Genomic DNA, 25380 nt, shown 5'->3' on the forward strand with positions numbered 1-25380 from the left:
CACAACCCCATGTTCTGTGCTGGCTCCCTGCCCTGGGAACCTCCCTGTCCTCTCCAGTGACCTGTGCCCACACAGTGCTCAGCCAAGTCCTCCTGACACGAGTGATTTCATCCCTTCACACTCTCAGGGCAGCTTTGTTCTGCTTCCAGTTCAGCTCATCGCAGTTCTTGTGTAATCTGAGCAATCAGGGCTAAGTCTCAGTGGAAAAGGAGATTATTCCTTCCCATGGCTGATCACCTCTGGCAAACAACTTCAGGAACTTGGTGGGTTCTTTAGCTCAGAGCAGTTCATGTCTCTAGAGGTCATCAATTTATTTTATTTAAAAACCTAGCAAACATTCATTTCTTAAAAGCACAAAGGAACTCAGAGCTCTCGGTGGATTTCTCCTGGGAAAAAAAAAAAGCAGCCCCAAAACCCCATCATTTGTACCTAAGGTTTGCTTTGTCCTTCTACCATATCCCAGCACTGCAGCCTCACAGGTCTCCCATGCCAGTAAAGACAAATAGCAGGTAGTGGCTAGAATTTTATTTCTTAAAGACAAAAAGGGTTACTTGACTCATCACAGACATTCCCCAAACTCTTTGATCAGACTTGCACGTGTTAGTAGCACCCCAGAAGCCTTTAAAGGCAGGAACTGCAATTCAAATCTCACTCTTGCTCTAAAAAAGCTTTAGGAGATCAGGCTGTGGAACAGAAATACCTCCCAGGACTGGCTCCACGTTGACTTTGACAAACATGCTATTGTAGAAGCCATCATTATAAAGCAGCTATTCATAGAGCAGCTGGAGTCAATACACACAGTGGATAAAATTTTTCTGCTGTGGCTCAAACATTTTGCAAATTGGCAGCTGACAGCACTCTCTAATGAATTTTAAAGTACTGCTTCTCAAGTGAGATATCCACCAGCTCAAGATTCATCTGATAACCTGAAGGGAAATTGGATTGATCCCCTGTGTTGGCCTAACTGAAATTTTTACTACGTGGTATTTCAGAATTGTGTTTAGAAGCTGGGAATGAGGCTGCTAAAAAATGATTAAATCCAGTGATTAGTTTCCCCACGATGGAATAATTACATGCATTTAACATTTCTGACAGAACTGTAGTTATGCCTTCACTAGAGATTTTTGAGGGAACTACTTCATTGGGAAAGTCAATTAGTTTGGTGTAAATATCACAAATTGCAGCTTTCATTCTAAAAAAATTGCAGAAGAGACTGCACAAGTTAAAATCAAGGGCAAGGCAAGCCTTGTCTGTGATTGCTAAAAATGCTGCCTGAGCAGTCAGTTCTGACTCCAAATTGCATCTGATTTGTTTAATTTGGTTTGCTTGGCACACAGAAAGGAAGGCAATGGTCACAATCCTGCACACCCCTGGCCTGGCCAGGGCACAGCTTTACCCTTTCATGGCCTTCAAGCAAATGTTTCACGTTTCAAATCACAGCACTGGACATGCCACTAAGCCAAGACCCCTCTGAGAAGCTCTAAACACAACCCAGGCATTCACAGCAGTGTCCTCACACCAGAGCAGAGCAGGAGTCTTGTTTCTGGCAGAAACCAGAGAAGGGGAGGATGAGCCAAGATGCCACAGCAATCATCAGCTCTGGCCATCCTCTCCTTATCCTCCCCCCCCCCCAAAAAAAAAGCAGAGAAATCAAAAGCCTAAGAGAATCAAAAAGGTAAAAACTCAACATCAGTAAAAGGATTCCTACAGAACTATTGATTTATTGGCTTAACTGACTGTCCCAGGGACCAAAGCAAAGATTTTATCAGAATTCTGCAAGGGACTGGACAGCTGTCAGATTAACATCCCTAATCACAGTTAGTCACCTTATCCCAAACTATTGTTAACCTGTAGGAGAAGGCAGAAACCAGACACCAAGTTCTTGGTCTGAAGAAAAAATTGTGCAGGCAAATTATTGATTGAACTGCCCATTCCTTGACAAAGGACACTAAATCCAGGAGATTTAGTAAACATCAGAAAATCTGTGTCACACTGCTTTACATGGAGCTCTTGATTAATCTATCATGTGCTTCCCTTCCCCAAATCCTTTTTCTCAGGAAGCTGACCACGAGGGAGCAGTTAAGAGAAGTGAGTTTCTGATTCTGAAGCCAAGACTGTTTAGGTTAGCCAACAATCTTTGGGGAGCTTCAGCACAAGCAGTTCATTTAGAACCACACTCACACCACACACACAGAGGCTTCTTTCTGCAAGGATTGTCTTGCAGTCACCTTAACTCTTTCCTCTCTCCCTTGCACTGCCTTGCTTCTCCCTGGAAATCCTCTCATGTCCTTTTCTGGATGTATTTGTATAAAATTTGTCTAGGATGCAGAGCCTGAAACTGCCACCAAAAGCAGCAATTCAGCCTTTCTGCACTCACCTCCCACCTCCAACCTTTCTGTATGCCAGCTCTTCCTGGGATCAGGCACCTGACTGAGCAGGGAACTGATGTGACCAAGAAATAGCCTAAAAAGGGGGTAGGGGAGGCACATTTCAGCTGAATTGTGTCCCCAGCCTGCTCTGCTCCACGGCCAAGCAGTTCTGTGAGCAGAGTGGTGGGGCAGGGACAAGGATGGGAGCCAGGAACTGGGAAGAGAGCTCAATTTATTTCAGTAGCAGTGCCAGCTTAAGATGTCTTCATTAAACTACAGTTGTAGATGCACTAGGTGTTGGAAGCTGAGGTCCAAGAACACCTTGTCAAAATTCTAAATAAAAGGCAATGTACAGACAGAAACCTAAATAACAACAACAGGTAAGTCTGTGCTGAGAGGTGACAGATTGGCAATCACTTCAGCAGGCCCGACTGTCCTAACTTTTGTGGCATTAAGACATTTAAGTCTTGAAGGTTGTTAAACTGTGTTTACCTGGGGGACATGGGCCATGTGTGGCGGATTGGTATATGCAGGTTGAACATGGGAGGGATGAATGGTGAAGACTGTTTGTTGTGCTGTAGGAAAATTGTTTTGTGGAGACTGCGTGTTGGAGCCTGGCGTCATGGAAGGAGGGGTTGGAGCTAGACCTGCGTGGTAAATCGCCGACTGCTGCTGGGGGTTGGCCAGGTGCAGGGCCTGGGCAGCCTGGTGCTGGTGGTGCTGCAAGAAAACACAAAAATTATTTAGGTTAGGGCTGAGGAATTGTATTGATTCTGTTGAGGAGAAAGGGGTGGGAAACCGCTCTTAATTCTGAATTTGGAAATGGTGAATGTAAGGATCAGCTGTGCTCGTGGGGGAACTCTTTACAACCCCACTTGTTGCAGGCATCTTTTCATGAAAAATCCTTTCCTTAGGATTTTTCCTCCTGAGAAGTTGAGAGGCCTCAGGAACAAAATGTAAACAATGGTTATCTGCTGCTGTGGAATGCAACGGGTGGGTCTGTGATTGGCCCATGTTCATTGTTTGTAATTAATGGCCAATTACAGCCCAGCTGGCTCAGATGGAGAGTCCAAGACAGCTGCCTTTGTTATCATTCCTTTCTATTCTTAGCTTAGCCAGCCTTCTGATGAAACCTTTTCTTCTGTTCTTTGAGTATAGTTTTAATGTAACATATATCATAAAATAATAAATGAAGCCTTCTGCAACACGGAGTCAGATCCTCATCTCTTCCTCCATCTGAAAACCCCTGTGAGCACGGTCACACCCACCAGGCTCAGCTTCTGGCACACAGAACCCAGAGTGCCAGGTAAAACCATGCAGGACCTGGAGCTGGGAGTGCCTCAGTTATTCCCAGGAGGGAATTAAGGAATGCAGCACTATCCAAGGATCACTTTGTTTTCAGCTGCTTTGACAAAATCCAATCAAACATTTCTCAGCATTTATCTGCTATTTCCACTTCTCTCATATGAAAGCACTGACACAATTATGATCCTTCCTTAATCCTTAAACTGAGACATCCCCCATCCCCTGTGAACAGGGAGAAATGAGTGCTTGGACTCTGCTCCATCCTCCCCTTTTCCCCCTCAGAGAAATCAATACATCAACAACAAGCACTGGACAGCTGCAATCCCTTCCACACAATCTGCAGCCACTCAGGCTTGTGTTACCTGCACGGGGCTTGGAGCAGGGTGGCTTCCAGCATGTTGGCTTTGCTGCTGGCCAGTTGGGGTGGCAGAAGGCTGAGGATGAGGAGGATGCGGGTGCAGGGTAGCATTAGGGTGGGCATACTGCTGAGCAAGTGAGCCAGTGGAAACTAGGATGAAAAAGAAGAATATTTAACACCAGGTACAGGACATGCACCTCTATCAAATCACCAGCTGCACTTGAAGATTTCACTACAACTCAGTCTGTAAATATATTCCCTCCCCCTTCTAAAAAAAAAATATATATTTATCTTGCAAATAGCTGATGATCTTACCTTGCTTTTGTGTAGTTTGGTTTGGCAGGAAAGTCTATAAACAACCATAATTAGACAGTTCATCTTCCCTAATTTGACAATGTAACAGATACTACATAGAGAAAAGCAGTATTTCATCTTTTGTTTTGTCAAACAGATCAAATTTATAATTTTCATACAATTTAGGATTTCCTGAGATATACTTTTCAAAGGTGTTATGAGCCATTTTTATTTCCACCATCCAAAAAAAATTCTTTGGCCTTATACCTGGCTAACCTCACCATGCTACTCTTCTGGAAATTGCTCACAGAACAGTCAGAGGGAAGCACAAACTCTGCCCTTGCACTCCAGAGTAAATAAACACATCACAGCTGACAAAACTGAGGCTGCTCAAGCATCAGATTTTTGCTGAAGCCACTTTCTTGTGCTAAAATAACCCGTTTTGCCTCTGCCCTCGAGGCCAATCTGTTCTGGATCACCACCATCCTGTGAGCTCCCCAACACTGCCATGGAATTCTTCATTCCTTGAACCAGAAGCAAATAAGGTACAAAATTCCCAAAAAGGAAGAAACTGAACAACAGAAAAGTTTTACCCCAGTGAAGCCACATCTGTTGCTACAGCTGTGCCAGTCTCCAACAACAAACACCCAGTTCCTTCTTGGATCCTGCTCTGTCCTGCTTCAAATGGGCCACACTAAATCCTATTTTTTTTAAATTTTTCAGGGAATCTCAGCAAGTATGAAAAGCCATAATGACAAGAAGTCTTCCTTTCAACACAAAGCATGCAATGCAAAGGCAGGACCCTAAAAATGAGGATGTTCCCCCTATTTTTTTAGGTCTTGTGCAACAAGCAAGCCTTGTCTGCAGCTACTTCTGTGTGTGACAACTCGTGTCAATCCCTCTGATGTCACAGCCTGAAAGACCAAGGAGAGTTTTGCTGACAAAGTGCTAAAAAAGCAAACAGCCAAAGAAAATTATCAGCCTGCTCCTCAATATTTCCTTCAACTGTTCCTTATTTGTTTTGGTGTCTTTTGGTGGTTCTGAAGTTAATTACTGATGAGTATCTACCAGGTTATATATAGATATATATATATTTTTTAATGAGGTTTGTATTATATAAGAACTTGATGGCCACTGCAGTTTTCCTCCAGTCTGGTTTGCTGTAAACCTTAAAAATCCAAGTTCTGACACATTCCAACTCACCAGAATACAGAGAGCCTGGATATTTTTGCCTAATTGAGGTTTTTCTCCCCTGTGCAGGTTCCTCCTTTAGAAAATAACTGCCTGCCACATTTAACTTAATCCCTGGCAAGCTCTATTAAATCTTCACTGAGCAAATGGCCTTGCAGTGATGAGCAGTTTCAGGCTATTAATGCAGATGAACTAAATTCCTGCAGCCTGGAGTTGATCCTAATGTTCTTATCCACATGTGCAAGCACAGTTGTGCACTCTGAGGCCTCCTGATTGAGAGGGGTTTCAAAAACACCTCAATATTTTCTAAGCACGCTGTCAAAGCCAGCAGGATCTTCTGCCACAGCATTTTGTTATGCTTTAAATCCAAGTATTTTTGATTTTTTTTTTTTGGTATCACTACTAAAATGTATTTTGCAGCAGCATCCCTGCCATGCTCCTACTTGACTTTCAGACATTTCTCCTCTGACAACACCAAAATTATCAATGCAACACTGATCATTTTTACAGTACCAAGTTTATGGCTTTCTACAGGAGGACAATTTCTCAACCTCATTATTGTACACACTCTGAAGAAGGCCAGAAATTATTATCTTTGTTAAAGCAATAGAAATAAATGGAAGGAGGGATTACTTGCTTGCCAAAGGGCAGCAATCCTGACTACAACTTAACTCCATTCAAGAGGCTTTAAAATGTATGTGAAATTTAATTCCAAGTTGTAAGATACTCAAGGCTTCCCACATCACTCGTTAAGAGCCCCCAAAATAATGTGGGACTCCATTAAACCATTTGTGCAATTCATCTTTTGGTTCTTTATGGCCAAGAGAATAATAAACTCAGTTGTTCTGAAGCAGATATTTCTGCAATAAAACTTCACAATAAGGAATTTCTCTCTTAAGACACCATTTAAACCAAGGAATAGCACCCCAAAGAACAGATATAAACCAGGGGGAGGATCAGGTTTTTGTCTTAGTGGCAGCTTTTCCAAAACCACCTAATATTTTATCCACAGCTTTGGATTTGAAGCACTGGATTTTTGTATACTGAAAATATTTAATTTTCAATTTCTCCTCTCCTTCGTTTTGTCTTTAGCAGGTCACCCTAATGGCCAAATTTATAAAGCTTAAAACCACTTCAGATGCTGCTGCAAATTATGTTTTAATAGTAATATTAAAAATGCTTTTCAAAAAATGTTATCCGGGCACTTCTTCACATCCTGGCCAGTCCCTGCACACAAACCAAGGACAACTCAGCAGGTCTGAAATGCATTCCCAGCTCAAAACCAGAGCTCAGACTCCAACTCCAGCAGTGTAAATGGCTTTTCATGTTTAGTTAGTGCAAGTAATTCCTGCCAAGCCAATGAAATCTCTGAGACCAGCAGGGCTGTCAAAGGAGTCTTGTGAAAGTAATGAAAAATTCACCTGAACTAAAGCACTTTCCCTGGGATTTTTAAAAGGAATTTTTGCCTGCTCATCAAAACAGCTCACTACACAAATTAACAGCAAATAAGACAAGACATGAGGTGAAAAAAAAAAATCAAATAAAAGACCCATTATCCAACATTTCCCCCAGTTGTCAGTATTTTGGAGATTTTTCAAATGGCCACCTATTATCTGAGAATAAGCTCTAGGAAAGGACACACCTTGCTGCAAGTCACCTCAGCTCTCTCCAGCACAAATACACTGGGTTTCTGTGCCTTTATGCCTTAAATTCCTCTGCCTGGGCTGCCCTGCTTCACTTCTGCAGCTTTCTAATCAAATTGGCTCTAATGTGAGATATTTCACTGCACTGAGCCACACGGGGAGGGGAGGGACTCAGTCACGGGATGGGAGAAAAACATCACAGGGATTGAATTACTGAATGCAACCCTACAGAACTGCACCCCATTTCTGAGAGCAAACAAGAAGCAGTCAGCCACAGAAGCCACAGAAGGAGCTGAAATCAGAAGAGGTCAGAGCAGCAGAAATCAAGCAGAACTCCCAGCTACAAGGGAATATGTGAAACCACATCGTGGCATTTCGTAATTTTGTTTTTTTCCCTGGAATTTCAATGGTGCCAATGGTGGTCAGTGTTGGTCACGGCCCAAAGATGCACTGAAGAGCCTATTTTCAAGAACTGACCAGTGAACAAACCTCAGAACCATTACCAGAGCCAGTAAGATGGTGAGGATAACTACATTTAAAAGACCTGAATGGTAGGAAGCAAAGAAATAGCAAATGTTTCTTTCATCATACAAACATTTCAAGAAGTCATTTTACACAGGTAGAGTGGACTTGACTTCAAAGATATCCAAGAAAGGAATGAGGTGATTGAAGTAATTTCAGTGCACCAAACCAAGGGCATGAACACAGCCCAGGGCAGCATCCTACAGCCCCCACACAGGCACAACCAGTGTGGCACAAGAAACACAGGAAACCTGCTCCAGAGGAGATTTTTTGGAGAACAAATGCTTTTTCTCACATCCCTCTTGCATGAGCTAATGCAAAAAAAAAAAAAAAAAAAAAAACCAAACCAGGAGAGTGCCTGGCATGGGCTGCACAGACTGACAGACAGACACAGCAACAAGTGCCACAGCAGGACAGGAGCAAGAACAGAAACAGCCTGAAACTGCAACTCCTCCTTTCCCATGTCCTGGGTGAGAGTTCATCCTGCAAACACACCCCTCAATCAAACCTCAGCTTCCTCAAAGCAGCTGCTGAACACCGGCAGGGCAGACAAGGCAGGATTTTGCAGCTTTCTGCCTTTCCTGGATGAGCTGGATCAGGCTGCTGTGTCCAGAGAGCACCAGATCCTGTCCCAGTGCCTCCAGTGATGCCACCACAGCCCCACCTGAGCCAGGGAATGGAACTGAGAAAGTCCCAAGGAGCCCTCATCTCATCCCTGTCACACAAGGATCACCACAAGTTGTTCCCAGCACTCCTTCAGTGGCATTTCTACAGAAAATTTCCTCCACCCCAGCTGCAGCTCGAGTTATTTCCTCCCAGGGGCTCAGAACTTGAGCCATGGCTTTCAAAAGGGATGACACCCAAGGTTGCTTCTCCTTTTAGGAAGCTGGGAACTCATCAGGTGTAAAAATCCTGGTGGGCTCATGAAAGGGAGCAAGGCAGCTCCCACAGGTTTAAATAGAAGCTACAGAATCACAGAGTGGTTTGGGTGGGAAGGGACCTCCAAGATCATCCAGTGCCACCCCCTGTCATAGCAGGGACACCTTCCACCATCCCAGATGCTCCAAGCCCCATCCAGCCTGGCTTTGGACACCTCTGGGATGGAGCAGCCACAGCTCCTCTGGGCACCCTGTGCCAGGGCCTCAGCACCCTCACAGAGAAGGATTTTTAGAGCCCACTTCCAGCTGCACATGAAAATACTGGGTAGTGAAGTCAGAGATTATTCCATATTCAAAATAAATTTTTGAAGATTTTAACAACTTAGCTTCCTGTGATTATATAAATCTCCATTCCTGCCCACTGAGAGGAACCTTCCTGCATTTTCCACATCCTGGTTTGGTGCAAGGAAACTTGTTCCCTCAACAGGTCCCATTCCTTTAACATGTGGTTCTTTAGAAAGTGCTTTTCTGTACAATCAAAATTAGTACAAAAAACCCAACTCACTGGCAAAGTAGAAAGAAGGGCCTGTCTCCTTGCTGTATGGTATTTTGGGACATGCTGAATTTGGGAAATAGAAAGGTAAATTAGCCTCTTGCCACGTGCATACTTCCCATCTTCTGGAAAGGTCAGTGTCAGTTTTAATATTTTTTTTAATTCTTTTTTGAAGACTCTAGAACCATGCAGATATTTTTATTCACTTAGCTGCTATTAGAGCTACATATTTTGTTTTACAAATGAGTGGAGATGAAACACAAGTCTGAGTAAGCCTTCCTTCTTAACTCTGACACTGAGGTCTGCAGTTCTTCATTAACACAAAAAGAAACTTAATGTCAATTCATGGTCTGTTACTGTCCACTGTAACAAGAAGGTTAAAATGCAATTAACACTAGAGCAGAAACTGGCCCTTGCTTTTTCAGCTATAGCACTGCCATTCTGAACAGTTCCAAGACAATTTTGGTGACTGGTTCACTCTTAGTCCCTGGAGAATCCTCTGAAGTTTATATTATATCCACCATTGTACTACCAGGGGAATAGAATTTACTCTACTGCTGAGACAGAAACCAGATAAAGTTAGAGACAACACCACACCAGTAAAACATAGCACAAGGGGAAAAGGGAAGGGAGAACAGGGACAGGAATGAGAGCACAAAAAACAGGAAATGCATCTGTGTAAAACCAAGGTCTGGTTTTACACAAGTTCTTAAACACAAAAGTTGAGTTTTTCAGAGGACTCCAATTATCTGGAAACAAATCAGCCACACAGAAAACTACCACAAGTTCGTTGTCACAGGAATGGACAGATCCACCCCTCTACTTGGTAACCAAATTCTCTACCAGCAGCAGAAGCCTGGCCTGGGCTTTGTGTGACACAGGAGCCAAACTGGGACCGTGGCCAGCAAACTCCAGCAGCCCAAGGACAGGACTGGGAGGCCACCCCGAGCCAGAGCTGCCAGACAGACACAGAACCTCCTGAACCCAAGGTGCAGCTGAGCAGGGGAAGGATGACACCTCCAGGTGGGCTGGGTGTCACATTTCCAGGTAAAGGTGTCACATCTCAAACTCTCCTGGACATGGTGGCTCCGCAGCTGAAGTGTCACAGACGTTGTTATCGTCTGGCTGGGATGAAAGTTGTTTGGACTTTGTCCTTCCCCATTTTGAGGGGAAAACCCCAGAGATCTGAACACTCCTCTGTCCTGTCTTTGGCTGGGGTTACTGGGACCATGCAGCTCTGCTTCTCTCTCTTGGCAACAGCGGGGTTGCGACACTGTGAACTGGCAAGGAAATCCCAGAAGTGCAGGAATATCCCCTTAAACGGCATCAGACAAAAGTACTTTTCTTTAAAATGGAAGAGTGCTTATCACCAAGTGTAGCTCACTGCATGTAATTTGGATTCAGCTATCTCTTCACAAGACAGGAAGGAAAACAACCCCAAAATTCTGGCAGTGAGGGTGGCTCCCTTAAATCAACAGGATTTTCTCTTGGCTGTCAGGCTGTTACTATTTGCCACAGATTTTCAACTCGTCCCAAACCATTAGTGAAGGTGGAGTTTCAGATCTTACCAGAAAACATTTCACACCTTAGGAACACTTGATAAGCAGTTTCCCCCCAACCCCCAGGTCTCAGCACAGTAGTTCTTGCAGACATCTTCTCTCTACCACATATGCAGGAGAAAAACTGAGTGAATTTTGCAGGAATAACTCAAAGCAAGCACCAGTACCTTCAAGGGTTAAAAGGGCAACGTGGCCCCACTGAATCCTGATATCAGTGCTAAAATTAAGTAATAATGTATCTTTTAAAAATCAGATAGCAATTTTTAAGAGCCAAAAAGGAAATTGTTTGAGCAAAATCAAAAGCAGCAGCGGTGGTTGTTTCTCAGGAAGTTGTAATTCTGTACTTTCAAATTATTTTTTAAGAGAGGACCAGAATCAAAGTGCACAGGTATATTTAGTTCAAATGTGGGTAAACTTAAGATTCCAATAGACAGCACATAAGTTATGGGTATTTTCTCATAGTCACTCAGTCAGGTGTGAACAATTCCAGCATGATGTTCTTTAGCTCCATGAGCAGCTCAGATTGGTCACCTCTGGCATTCCTGCCTTTCCCCACACATGGATAAATGGAAGCTGAAGTGGACACAATACAGCTGGACACACTTTGAGGAAGCACAGTCTATCTGGGCCAGGTCTTCAGGCACTCAGCACATGCAAGCTTTGCAAAAATGTGAATTGAGAGGCTGCTGCAGAACATCAGGAGTCATTCCATGTGTCACTGTCACCTTGGAAGGTGAAGGGTACATTTGAGACAGTTCATGCTCACTGAACACGTCTGCACAGGGGCAAGAACACACCCTTAAAAAAGGTCTGTCACATGGAGTTCATGATCCTCTTGGGTTCAGTGGTTTCAGTAAGAAAAATTTCAAGCACTCCATCATTTACTGGAAGGTGGGAGAATATTTAGAAGAGTCACCAAGCAGCTACTTGAAAGAACACAGGAGGACAGGCCATTTCTGTTAAATTAGGTGCTCTTGGGAAAGTAATATTTAATTACATGGCAGGAAATACCAAAGAATTCTCAAGTTTGACCCAACTTAGTTGTTTGCACTGGCAGGTAGTCACATATCTACAACAGACAAGCTGCAAAACCAACACAAAATGAGATCTAACAGTTGTAAGTTAGAATATCAGTGAAAAAAACCTATACAGACATCTGATCAAAGCCAAGCAAGGCAACAGGCTTGTACTGCAGAACCCACTGATCACAGAAGATAAGGATGGTGCACAATGGGAAATTGCTAGAAAGTCACATGCAACCATTCTGAATCAAATCTCAGATTATCTCATGTTTGGTTTTATTTTAATTAGAATTTGGGAGGAGGGTTTTCACCAATAAAGGTCTGAAAGCCTTTGATCATTCTCTTTATCGGAATTCTATTTAATCTAATGAAAAAGCAAACAGAAGATCTGTTTACATGGACACCTCAAGCACAAGAGTTGAAAAGATCAAAGTAATACAATTAGCAAGGACCTGTGAGAGAAAGATTAATCTCTACAAGTAACTTCCATTTCAGCTTCAGCACAAATGAGCTCAAATGTTCTTCCTCTGAGCATCAAAATAAGTTATTTTTGTTTCTTAACTCTGTTACCACACCACTGCAGAGAGCTGACAAGATGTTTTCAGACGGGTAAGACACCTCTTAAAATCAGAATTAATTTCCCACTAAACTCCAGATTCTCTGTAAGTTTTCATGACATGTCATGGACTTCCATTAAGTAGCAGTGTAAAACTAAGCACCCGAAAACATACAAAGATGTCTAAAGGTACAGAAAATCTTTTATTAGAATCTAAGTCAATAATATATGTGACCCAATAAAACTTCTCCTCAGATGCTATAACAAGTATTGAAATGCCATGTTTTCAAGAGACCATCTGCTGTTTTGACATTTTATGACAATTTCCAAGCCTTAAACAACCTTGACTCTACCTCTTTCAACAGCATGTTTTGCAGTGAGCTCTTTTTCCTCCAAACTGGGCCTTGATTTATCATACATTTATAATGCTTTAGAAAGTTCTTGCACATTTTACTTTTGTCACAAGGTAACCCACATTTTCAGCACTTCACTGTGAGTGAAAAATGCCCATCTGATAATGCTAGAGACTAATTGTCCAAGTGAGAGCAATACATGAGCTGTTGCATTTACTTATTCTTGACTTACCAAAGGAGAAAGGTAAGCAACACATGGTTTATTTTGCTTAAACAGCAGTGTTCATACTGTTAATAATGCCAGTAGTATCATAAAGACAGCATTTCACTAGTTGCCAGAACTAAAGTCAAGTTTGAAACTGAGGTCATAACCTTGCAATAAAACAAGTACTAATTATAATCAAGGAACAAACAAGGGATGATGTATCAAGAGCATCAAGAGAACTTGAACAAACTTCTTTCAGCAGATATTCTTTAGCAGCTCCCAGGTTGAAATCTCATCTTGGTCACTGGCATCCTACCGAAATCAGCACACTTGAGTTTTCATTTGAACCAGCTGGCTCAGTTTTCAAATGCTCTGCTCATCATCATCATCATCATCATCATCATTTTATGAAATATAAACCACATCTACTGAGATACCCACGTTGGAAGGCTGAGATTAAATACATCCCCTGCACAAGGTAAGGACTTAAAAAGTTACATATAACACAAAACGTTTCCTACCATACATAGCATGTGTCTGTTCATGCGCACCGTACTGTGTTGCAGAGGAAGATACTAAACCCGGCTGTGCGTGTGCTGGTGGGGCCATCATCCTAGCGTTGCCCTGTATTACAGGGCTATAAACATGAGGATGCTGCAGGCAGAACAAAGGAAAAACCACACAGTTAATTGGGTTAACAATTAACTCCAAAGAAATTTTTGTCATTTAAACAGTCGGGATTGAAGGGCGGCAGCTCGGCCTTGCTCAAAGCAGAGCGAGCTGAGGATTTCACTGTTGTGATTTCACTGTTGTGATTTCACACTGCTGGGATTGTCCCAATTGTTTCCAAAATTTAAGGGCTAGAAACTGACAGCAATCATTGGCATGTCCAATTTTTGCCTCTCTAATAATGCATTAAGCTTATACATTTATCCAATTACACATGTAGATTGAATAGCCTTTGAAGTAAGAGCAGTCCACCAAGTTAAGCTATTTTTAGAACACTTAACCAGAAGATGTGCTGGCCATGACCTAAAGAAACTCTTCAAAGAGCTAAAAAACCATATCAATAATAAATGCCAACTTCTAAACTGACCTTAAAATTCGTTAGGACATTAAAATTCATTAGGACCTTAAAATTTGTTACAGGCTTTGAAGCACATTCCAAGATCACCACGTGTGCTCCAGAACACAGAAACTCTTCAGGGTGACTCAGGACTGGACACAAGGGGGTTATTTAGCTCTGAACCACTTCATTATTTGTGCTTGGATTGATGAGGAGCATGGAAAGGACTCTTACCTGAGATTGGTAGTGTGGCACATGCTGCACAAGAGGCTGATTAGGAAACTGTTGGGGGCTATATGCAACATATTGTGTAGAGTAAGCAGGTGGAGTAGCTACAATTGGAGGGCCTGCTGCTGAGGCAGGATGCATCATGGTGCTCTGGTGGTGTTGGTCTTGCCGCTGCTGGGGCATATTTGGTACTGCAAAACAAAGATTGTCTCATGTAAGAAAGACAGATTAAAAATTAAACCTTTCTGAAAGGTTCTACGTTATAAAAATGTTACTGGGACCATGTGGAATATCCTCACCCCACACCTTTAGCCATGGGTTAGAGCTCTGTTAAAAATGAAGAAGAATTTCTCCAGGAAACACATGATTTTATCACTGCCTTTGGGCTGGACATACACAGCCACAAACCCAGCCCTGCCTTTTTTGTGAAGGAGAGAAAGACTGACCAGAATCAGAAGTGGAAGAGAAAGGTTATATCAGGACTCCTACATTAACCAATTAATCCTGCCCCCTTTAAAAGGCTTTTTCACCTTCTATGAAAACAACTCAGCCACTGTTCCATCAGCTGGAAATCTGATACTTTATGTTAAAATGACTTGTGCTTATGGCTGAGGAGAGCACAATAAAGGTCTCCACCCAGCCACAACTCAAGGTTTTCACATCTTTTGAGCTCTGTGCTACCCCTCAGGGCAGCAGAAAGCAAATTTTACGTCACAGACAACACTGAGGGAGATAAAATCTATAAGGAGTAGGAATAATTAAGAAGGAAGAAAGATGAAAAAAGCAGAGCAGTGTGGGATCACTTGAGCTGTCATGGGAAGGTGACACCCAACTCACTTGGAACAAACTAATTCAGTCTATAAAGCACAGGCATGGGAGCTCCAGGAGAGCTCCAGCTTCCTGCAACTATTAACTGAGCTACCTCAAGCTCCTCTAAACTCCACTGCAGGGGCAACCTCTTAGGGAGAGGAGAAGGAAATGTTGAAAACATCCGTAAATTCACTCGATGATTTTATTTACACTGCAGATCAACAACAGAAAGAAGTAAATACAGGAGGCAACTTGAACTGAGTAAAGGCACAGAGCTGCAACCCAGGCAGCTCCCACAGGGCTGTGCTGCACACAGATGGATATGCAGGAAATATTGGAACTTTAAAAGGAACTCAGAATTGGAGGTGCCGCACCCAGCAAGGGAGCCCTCAGCAATGTATTTCTGATTAAAACAGTGTTACTAACCAGGAGATTTCACGGTGAGGCCACAGTGAAGTCACTGTGTTTTAACACAGAAATACATTGCAGGGTTTTGTCTCCCCTAGGCTGATAAAGGCCCCTTGTTTGTTTCTGACCAGCAGGAAACAATTTCCTCCTGCAGTGCCTGGAGCTGCAGCGCTGCTGTCCTGCAGCATTGCTGCCACTGCAGAAGCATTCACTGGGCACAGTTACAGCCCTGGAACAGCAGCACAAGAACAAGAGCAGCACTTTCTGCTCCATCACTGCCCTGCCCAGCTCACGGAACACCCCACCACCCACCATGACTGCACAGCCACGGGTGTCACTTAAAAACGTGGCATTGTCATTGTTAGTCCAGCTGCTCAGTCACTGGTGCAGCAGGAATGAACAAGAACAAACTGGAACCAGCTCTTTCCAGAGAGCAGCACAGCAAACTCTTTCTGGAGAAATAGTGACTCTGCATCTTGTTAAAAACCGTTCTATAAAGCACCAACTGGGGCACTGCTGCAAACCAGTACAGAAAACCAGCAGAGAAATTCCCTTTAAACAAACCTGTGATATTTATGAAATACAGGAGATGATCAGCTCACCCTAATGCTCCAAGTAACAGAGATGTTTTCCTGTTTGTCAAATCAGATTCCAAACCAAGCAACCCCCCATTACTCAAACCTGGCATGTTTTAGCTGAATTAGTTTATCTACAAATCCATTAGTATTTCCACTTACTTCCCTTTAATAAAAATAGCATTTAAAATATTGATTGAAACCAAATTGCCATGGATTAGAAAACACACAAACATTTGTCATTTAGCCATGCTGCATGCAGACTGAGAACCAAACAGGCAGTATTATTCTCACCTTTACCTGCTCTATATGTCTTGGCTTGGTTCACTGGCATGGGCGTCATGGGAATAGGATACAAAGGCTGAAACAGAACAAGTTGAAGGTATGATATTCCTTTAAAAACTCATTGTGTGCTAGGATGGGGGCCCCACTCAGCTTTGATGTGTTCTGCTACAGGGTTTAGTGAACTCTGTCTAACCTATGAGATTTTCTTGGATCAGTGACATTGAGTCTGCACGGACACACAACTCAGACCAGATGGTCGGCAACAACCAGCCCAGGAATGCTACTGCTGCTACTGCAGGCACTGGGCTCTCCCTGACAGCCTCACAGCAGCTTTTTGGTATAAAGCTGACTCAGGAGAGGGTTAGGATGAAATATCAGAGAAAGGTTCTTCCCCCAGATGGTGCTGGGGCACTGAAAGGCTCCCCAGGGAATGGGAACAGCCCTGAGGCTGCCAGAGCTCTAGGAGAGGTTGAACAACGCTCTCAGGGACAGGGGGGATTGTTGGGGTGTCTGTGCAGAGCCAGGAGTTGGGATGAAGATCCTTGTGGGTCCCCTCCACCCCTGGATATTCCATAATGGAGCTAAATTTGAAATCCCAGTGATCCCTACAACAACCAGGGGGACACAGCTGGAACAAAGAAACAGTTGCAGAGTGAGAGACTATGCTTGGAGAACTGGGAGGAAACCTGCACAGATCCACAATAAACGTGGGCTGCTGCCATTTACAAGTGTTTGGAAGTATTTGAACATCCAGACTGGGGGAGCACTGGGAAAAGTCAGTATTTACACAGTCAAAATTTAACAACAACATGATTTATATTTACAAGAGCAATACAAGCTGCACTATTTCACTGCTTTAACTCCCAGCTCCCAAGCTGCAACAAACTGATCTTTAAAGTCCTTCCCAACCCATTCTATGACTCCTAAGCCCTGCTCAGCTTCCTGAGGATCTCAGTGAAGTGTTGAGGAGTTTGCAGCACTTTACCTGCACGCCTGGACTCACTGGAACTGGGTACATCATATTTGGTGCAAAACAAACAGGCTGTGTGTACACGGGGGTTGGCTGCTGATGCCCCACCATGGAGGGGCTGGGCTGAGCTTGAGGACGAGGGGAGGTTGGTGTAGTAGAAGGTTTCGGCTGCAAACAGAGGTGAGCAATGGATATGGCAGGGTTAGTTTGAGTATCCTCCAAAAAAAAGGTTGGTTCAATAAAGATCTACTCAAAGGCATTGATAAATAGCAGCAAATCACTTACTTGAGCAAAAGATCGAGGGTTGAACTCTTTAGCATTGGGATTAAGTGTTGATTTTCTAACTTGCCTAAACATAAAGAACAAAAAATTCAGTTGGGCATTATTCTTTTACAGGAGTATCTGCAATTAATCATTTAAGAAACACCTCATTTCCACCTGTGAGTCACATTTCTGAGAAGTCAAACACCTCATGGCATGCAAAAAGCCACTCTCCTTGAGGGACTTACTACAACTAACCACAAAAGTTTTCCAGTTGATACCACAGCTCATGTGAGCCAGGAAAACATTGAAATAAGCTCTTAGATGTGAACTAGGCATCAACAGGAGCAGAGCTCTGCACTGAGTCAGGAGATGACTTTCAGGGCAGTCCCTTCCCCTGTTGCTCCTCCTGTGTCACAGCACCTAGAGCCAGGAATGTGTCACCCAGCCATGACTTCTACACAAGGTCTGCTGTTAATAAAGATGTGCTTTTCCCAAAAGGCATGGTTACTCACTCTGAAGTATCCTTCTTCTCCTCTTTATCCTCTTTGTCTTGTTTACTTCCAGGCCCAGATGTCTGCACACCTTGGGAGGTGACCTCAGGCCCTCGCTTTTGCTCAGAGCTGTTACTCATGGAAGGAGAAATACTGGGACTGTTGGGTTTGCTACTGCCACCACTGGAGTTGGTGTTACTGCCAGCTTCTATGATAGATTCTTTAGGGGTGGATTCTGTCTTTTCTTTAACTACATCTCTTGATTTTTCACCTTCTCTGGTTTTGTTTAGCAGCTGATCCACTGCATCTGAAGAGGAACTGGACTGTAACTGAAAAAACCCAAGGGATATATTCAGTAAATTGATACAAAACTCAGGAGAGACCATCTAATGCTGTCACATACACAGAGTAAAACACAGTCCCACAAGGGAAATGACCTTTTAAAACACTCATTTCCATTTCTACATGGAAAGAAATCCATGGGCACTGAGAATGTTTAAGCTGGCACTGTGTAAGGAGCTGCTGAGCCACTCAAGTGACCTGTATGTTGATTAATGAGTGACAGGAAAGCTCCAGACAACCCTCTGGACTCATCCCCTGAGTGATTTAACAGCACCACTTGAAAAGCTAACCTGATTTAATAAACCCTTATAACCAGGAAATAAGTCATATGAATTCATCTTCAATTTTCCTCTGCAAAACTCTTCATTTAATTTTGCAACAGCTCCTCCATATGGAGTGTGAGATAATTATTTGTGCCTAATGATCAAACAGGTTTCAAGTCCTGTTTTCAGTGCAGTCAATATTCACATTTATGTGCATTAGGCAATTGTACAAACAAGAGTCAGCATTGATTTTACAATACATAACATGAATTCTTACAGATATTTTCATACATTAGGCAAAAGCATAAAGACCTGTTAACATGGGCAGTGTGTTCAATTCATTAAAATAATCTGGATGCACATGAGAATGATGACACCATTAACAGAGACAAACTTACCCTAAAGTCATTCTTAAATTTCTTTAAATCATCAATCTGTTTTCTATGCTCTGAAACAATTGGAGAGACACCTGCCAAACACAAGATCAACATTGTCCAAGCATTCCTAACACAAATTTTATACACATCACTAAGTTTGCAGAAATATAATGGTTTTGCAGATATAAAAATGAAATCCAGCCCCTTATTTTGGGTTTTAATTTGGTAGAATCCAATGACCTATGTGTGTGAGCACACAGAAATTCTCTGTGAAAGCAGAGCATTACATAACTGATTTATCTTTAGTTCTCATGCACCACACCAAGGCAGAAGCCCCGAGGTGCAGGGACTGCAGAACTCACTGAACACAAAGAACATGCAACAAAAGCCCCAGCCCAGCCTGTGCCAGCATTTCAAAACACACCAAGCGAAGGAGAAACACTGACCAAGGTGAGTTTTATGGCTGGACTCATCCTAAAGGTCTCTCCAATGAGAGAATGAATGAATCTGGCTCTCAGTTTAACAACATGAAAAGATTGGGTTTTTTTTTTTTTTTTTTGAGAACTGAATGAACAAACAGCTCTACAGAGACAAACAAATGTGAGGCATAATAGGAAAAGCACAGTTAGAAAAGCTCTGCTGACCACGATGCTCAGAAGTATTGTGAGCACAGCTCTAAGCAGAAACATATTCAGTCCAAAGGCAGCTAAAAAGCAGCTCTGTGAGCAGGGGAAAGAAAGGAGGAAAAAAAAGAAAAAAAACAAGTGAAATCACACCATTCACATGAGCATCTCTACATTTGGTGTTGATGGAATGAGTCACAAACAACATTTCAAAGTGCCACTTCACAACTGCATGACCAAATTTCACTGTAGAACACCAGACTGCCTCCAAGCCTTCCTTAAAATGCCAACTAAAGCAGCCAGGAGAGCAGGTTTAGTGTGCACAATGCCTACATCACTCCAGTACATGAAAGCTTTGGATACAAACCTTTGTTTTCAGGTTTAGAAAAACTAGGAGAAGTCTCACTTGGCTTTATATTCTCCTTGTTTCCAGTTACAGAATTTTGCCTCTGGTCCTGAAGCCTTGTATCTTTAGCTGGAAAAGAAATTGCCAAAGTTATTCTTTTACACACAACTCCAACTGACCAAAGAGAGAAGACAAGAGAGAAATGGGAGAGATTTAACCATTTTTAGCTTGAAAAACCTTTTAAAAGGTTAAAAAACCTTAAAACCTTTACACATTTTCTGCTACCAAGTTGGTGCCTGGAGGATCACCCTCCCTCATCCTCCTTCCCCACCCCACTGTCTAATGAAAAAAACCCAATTAAACTCATCCCTCTCATCATACACAAAACCTTAACCACACTGAACAAACTATAAACTTAGAGCCAATTATTTTCAGCAGTCCAAGCTCTTCATACAGAATGCTACAAAGACTTGAGAGTTCTTAGATATTTGACTGTGCTCCTGAATGTTTTTTTTTCCCCATTCCTTCTGCTGTGCTTGAAACCAGTTGCCTGTGTTTTCTTTGAATTAAAAAAGAGGCAAAAATTCAGTTTGGAAAAAGAAATCCTCTTAAAAAAATTAAGAAAAAAAAATTAAATATTAAAAAAATTAAGTCAGACACCTATAAACCCATATTCCTTAAGGGCATAAGAAACTAAACATAGAGTCAAAAAGCCTCTCTCCAACCTTAATTTAAAGCTGGAGAAATGGGAACTCACAGTAAAATTCAATGTATCCCAAGTTTTCCTGTGATTCAGCAAGCAGCTGTGCTCCTGCCTGGGGGGCACATTTCTTGTCAGGAATTAGGGAAATGCAAAAATTGCATTTGCAAGGCAGTGAGGGGCACTTACCTTCATTGGAGGGGGTGACTGCTCTGTTGGATGCAGGGCTGGCAGGTGTAGGAGAGGCAGCTGGAACAGGCATGGCAACAGATTCAGTGGGAATTGTACCAGGCTGAGGAGAAGGCAGAGCTGGTCCCATGGGAGTGCTGCTCTGCCTTGGAGACCTAGGCCTGTGTGTTTTAGGGGATAATCTCGGAACTAGAAACAAACAGGAAAAAGCAGTTATAGGATGAGCTTCCCCATCTGCTCAGCAGTTTGTTTTAGTTTTAAAAATGGCTACAAAACATGCTTTGAAATACTTGGTGAGATATTATGTGGTAACTGAGAACCTGTTTACCTTTCAGGCACATCTCCTAGTTCTTTACAGCACAGCATTTCATAGAGAATGGGGTGATTTCTCTGCAGATTGTCCCCCAAAATTTATCCCTGCCCTCTAATTCCAGCAAGAATCTGCAAAATGCTTCCCCAAATCCCCAGCAGTGCAACTACACCAGCTCACATTAACCCAGTTTCAGGCAGAACACAAAAGGTGGTCAGGTCTCCATACAAAGAGATGTAAAATATTTTTTAAGAGGGCTGAAAAAACACATCCATTTTACAGTGTCCTCTCTTGGAGGTTTGCCAGCTGGAAAAAAAACAACACAGCCTATTGAAAAAAGAGAGGTTTTAGGTATATTTTTGCCCCCGTGTTAAAGCAGCAAGGAAAGTTGGGTATTCTTTGGACAGCAAATTGTAGCTCCTGCTTCCTGCTCATCCCACTTGTGCTTTTTGTCATCTATTAACTCCCAGTGAGTGAGCAGACAGGCAGGTAAGTGGTTTAACAGTCCTACTTGCATGTTAATAATATATAAACAGGGAAGGTGAATCACAAATAATGCCACAATAGAAGAGTTGAAGTTTTTTCCACAAGACAACAAGCCTATGTGGGTCTAATTTATACCTTCTTTCTGAGAAATGTGTTCTCTATGCTCCTCTAGAATCCTGCACTGCTAAAAATACCCAAAAAGGACCAAACTGTTGCTCTCTTGCCCTCAAGGAAACACTCAGCTCCTGACAGCCCACCAGAACATGGCCTCAACTCAAGAGCTCCAGACTAGACCTGTGGCACAAGACTGAGCTTTAAGTCAAATATTAAAAAAAAAAAATATTAACAGATTAAAAATAACACTCACTATAACTGCTCCTACAGCAGCCAAGAACAGCATCACCACTTCAAATCCATATAAATTTTAAAGGAGAAGTACATCCAACTGAGTATCAATTCATCTTTTAACACCAAAAACCTCTACCCAAACACCTCCTTCATTTGCAAACCACAATCCAGCCACGCTGCCATAACCAAACTCAGGGATGCAGTGGCAAATCTCTAACTCCTCCAACAAATCCCCTAAAAATGAATCCTTTCAACAACTAATTCCCACACTTTTCCTTCCTTTCTCTCCACACCTGACTCTACAGTAAGGACAATATTGCACCAACTCTCACTCAGCTAGCTGGGAACATCCCCACTCCAACTTTAACCCAATATTTGATTATTCAGAGCCTGAATTGCCTGGAAAATGATTATTCAGAGCCTGAATTGCCTGGAAAAGGCAAGATTCCCACTCTAAGGATCCCCCTGCAAGCCATCTGCAATAAGCCAAGCTTTACCTACCCCCACTGACAACTGATGACCACGTCCCACCTGAAGGGCTGCCTCGTGCCACTGCAGCAGTAGATGCTTCCCCAGGTGCATTATGAGATACAAATTCTAAGCCACTTGAAATTGTACCCCTACCAGTAGAGACTCTGTGACCTCGAGGGTGCCGTTGAGCCTTTGGTGACATCCGTGGAGGCCCTGAGGGGAAAAAAAGACAACCCCACAAAATAAGTGCTTGATGTTCACCACAGAAAACTCAAATATATCTCTCCTTCAAATTGCATTTCATCTTAAAACTCTCAACAAAGCAGCAATAAAATTGGCAATGATATCTTGAAAAGGCCAAGGCATTGGTTCAGCCAAGCTGCCAAGCTCATCACCTCCCCAGGGCAGCTCCTGGGTGTTCTGAGGTTTTATCAGCACTGAAACAGGTGTGCAAGGTCTGGATTTAAAATATTTCAATCCAAGCATCCACTGCTGCCAAGCCACAAAGTGGTGCAGCTGCCCCTGGATAAGCACAGTTCCAGGCTATCAAACATTTTTCCAGAAAATAAAGAATTCCCAGTGTTTTTGTCAGGTGCTCAGTGATCCCAACCATTTATAGTGATCCCACCACTGGCTGACCAATGCTCTTGGGGAATTTCAGCAGAGCATTCTCTGCAGCCAGGCTCAATTGCCTGCAGCAGGTCACAATTCATTTACAAGTCAGCAAAAATTGCAACTAAACAAGGGATTGTTATCCCAAGGTTCAACTCATGCATGTTTAACACCAGAAGCCAAAGTCATAAGTGAATACAGGAATTCTGCACAGCCGCCACACCATGGTTACATGCTCAAATCTAAGCAGCAATACAATTATAACATACTAATAAACATTTTCTTTACAGGATTAGACTCAAATGTTGATATTCAAGAGGAAAAACTGTGTGTGAACAGAATCTGGCTGATTGCAGCTCCTTTTTAACACAGGTCAGTAACAGGGTCAAGTTCAGATAATGGCTTTTAGGTTTCAAAAAAACTTCTAAAATACCAAGTACCTTTCCTGGTTACATAAATCTTTAAATGTCAGCCTCTATTTTAACCATGAATCTCAAGACCACTTCAATGCAAATCTCACACAGGTGAATATTTTAAACACACATTTCCCAGTTCACTGCATGCCTGACAAACCAACCACAAGTGCTAAGAAATAATTCAGTTTGCAGGTGGATTCTCAGTTCCTTACTCCACAAAAAACCCACAATAAATGGACAGTAGGCCAGACAGATGTGGCAACCCCCCACTTTTTGGTCAGGAGCATTTCCCAGTGTTCCTGCTGAGTCTCAGGGATCATTCCTCTCTCTCCCATGGCTCCAGTGGAGTCAGGTACAGCACCCACTGCAGGTTTCCAGGGAGCTCAGTACAACTACTTTGCATTTTTTAGGCTTGCTACACCATGTTGTGCAGAGTTTAAATGCACTTGAAATAAAAATAATAAACCACGTTCCTTACTGCACCCTCCCAGGACAAATTTAGTTGGGATAATTCTGCACACAGCTACCAAAGACTCACAGGTCAGCCTTTCTTTGCATATTATTGACTGCTAGGGAGCTGATTTATAGTCCTGAATAAACATTTCCTACAAATTCACCTTTAAAGCAGTTCATCCTACCTCATTCTACAGTTCATTTCTCTGAATACAGCATTTTTATTATCATGATTACCATTAGTTGTTTACAAGAGGTGATTCGATGATTTAGTTATGTGTTTTGTGGAATAATTGTGTTAAAATTGGTATTTTATATAGATTGGCCTTTTATATAAATTGGTCTTTTTTATAAATTGGTATTTTTTTAAAATGGTATTTTATATAAATTGGTATTTTATACAAATTGGTATTTTATTTAAATTGGTATTTTATACAAATTAATAGTCCTAAAAATGCTCCCTAGTTATCAGGTTATCAAGTTATCAGGTCCTGCATGTTGCTGTTGGTTAATTTAAGACACTGAGCAGCGTTTACAAAGCTGAGTTTAATTTCATACCAAAACTCGGGAAATTTCACAGCTTTCTTTCGTTTTTGTAAAGCTCTTCAAATCAAACAAACAGGAAAAAAAACAAAACAACAAACCACCAACCAAACCAACGAAACAAAAACAAAAGGTTAATAGAAATAGTCTGATAAACTAAAGTTAAACACAAATTATAGGTTAAGTAATGAAGAGAAAAAAAAATAAAAAACAACAAAACAACAAAAGAAATGAAAACAACTTGTCAACAACAACTCACGGAGGAGTTAAACAACGACGAAACAAAAAAAAAAAAAAAATTAAAAAAAAAATAAATAAATTAAAAAAAAAAAAACCATGAAAACAAATCGTGGTATATTTGTACCTTCTGAAGACATGCGTTTAGGCATAGTAGAGACAGGAGCTGGAGAACCATGAGCAGAGGGGTGAGACGGGGGCCTGGAGGGCCGCGAGGGGGGCCTGGAGGGCGGCCGTGTAGGGGTGGCTGCCCGAGGTGGAAGAGAGTTGGGACCTGACTGGTAGCGAGAAGGTGGGCGAGAGGAAGGAGATGGGCAAGGCGATGGCCAGGCAACACCTGACAGAACAAATGATATGAAGGAAAGTATAAAAACTAAAGAAAAAAAATTATGGGGGGGGGTTGGGGTGTTGGGGGAAGGGGGAAGGGGAGGGCAACAGAAATTTAAAAAAAAAAAAAAAAAAAGTAAAATATGACAAAATGATTTTTTTTGTTTGTTTTTGTTTTTGTTTTTTTTTGTTTTGTTTTTGTTTTTTTCTGTGGTTTAACCCTTTGGGGATGGATTGAGGCGGTAATTAAGGAGATAAAAGTTTCTGCACGGTTGGGTCTGCCTTGGTTTTTGGGGTCAAATTGAAGTTGTGAATGTCACAGGCTCCCCAAAGGGTTAATTAGGATCTACAAACACTACTAAGGAACAGACAGAAAAGTTTGATCTGTTAGCCTGGCATACCAATGCTCCACAGCACCCAGCACTCCACAAG

The 25380-nt window shown here is 42.3% G+C and overlaps 1 protein-coding gene across 14 annotated transcripts in view; it reads right to left on the reverse strand.

The window, feature by feature from the left end:
- ATXN2 (ataxin 2) overlaps positions 1-25380 on the reverse strand; it is a 49496-nt gene that overhangs the window by 2135 nt on the left and 21981 nt on the right. For 2 of the 14 annotated variants that reach the window (XM_059485127.1, XM_059485125.1), the window contains exons 10-22: positions 24749-24958; positions 22391-22573; positions 20746-20934; positions 19878-19985; positions 18909-18979; positions 17927-18234; positions 17436-17499; positions 17166-17318; positions 16196-16256; positions 14109-14293; positions 13330-13462; positions 4037-4182; positions 2862-3089 (exon numbers count right to left, since the gene is read on the reverse strand). In XM_059485127.1, coding sequence (XP_059341110.1) covers positions 2862-3089; positions 4037-4182; positions 13330-13462; positions 14109-14293; positions 16196-16256; positions 17166-17318; positions 17436-17499; positions 17927-18234; positions 18909-18979; positions 19878-19985; positions 20746-20934; positions 22391-22573; positions 24749-24958 — 2039 coding nt within the window. Of the gene's footprint in view, positions 1-2861; positions 3090-4036; positions 4183-8184; positions 11557-13329; positions 13463-14108; positions 14294-16189; positions 16257-17165; positions 17319-17435; positions 17500-17926; positions 18235-18908; positions 18980-19877; positions 19986-20745; positions 20935-22390; positions 22574-24748; positions 24959-25380 lie in introns of those variants that run through there. The other 12 variants (XM_059485126.1, XM_059485124.1, XM_059485130.1 and 9 more) reach the window with 11 other exon arrangements.

The sequence above is a fragment of the Ammospiza nelsoni genome, chromosome 18, assembly GCF_027579445.1.
Source record: "Ammospiza nelsoni isolate bAmmNel1 chromosome 18, bAmmNel1.pri, whole genome shotgun sequence".
Lineage (NCBI taxonomy): Eukaryota > Metazoa > Chordata > Aves > Passeriformes > Passerellidae > Ammospiza > Ammospiza nelsoni.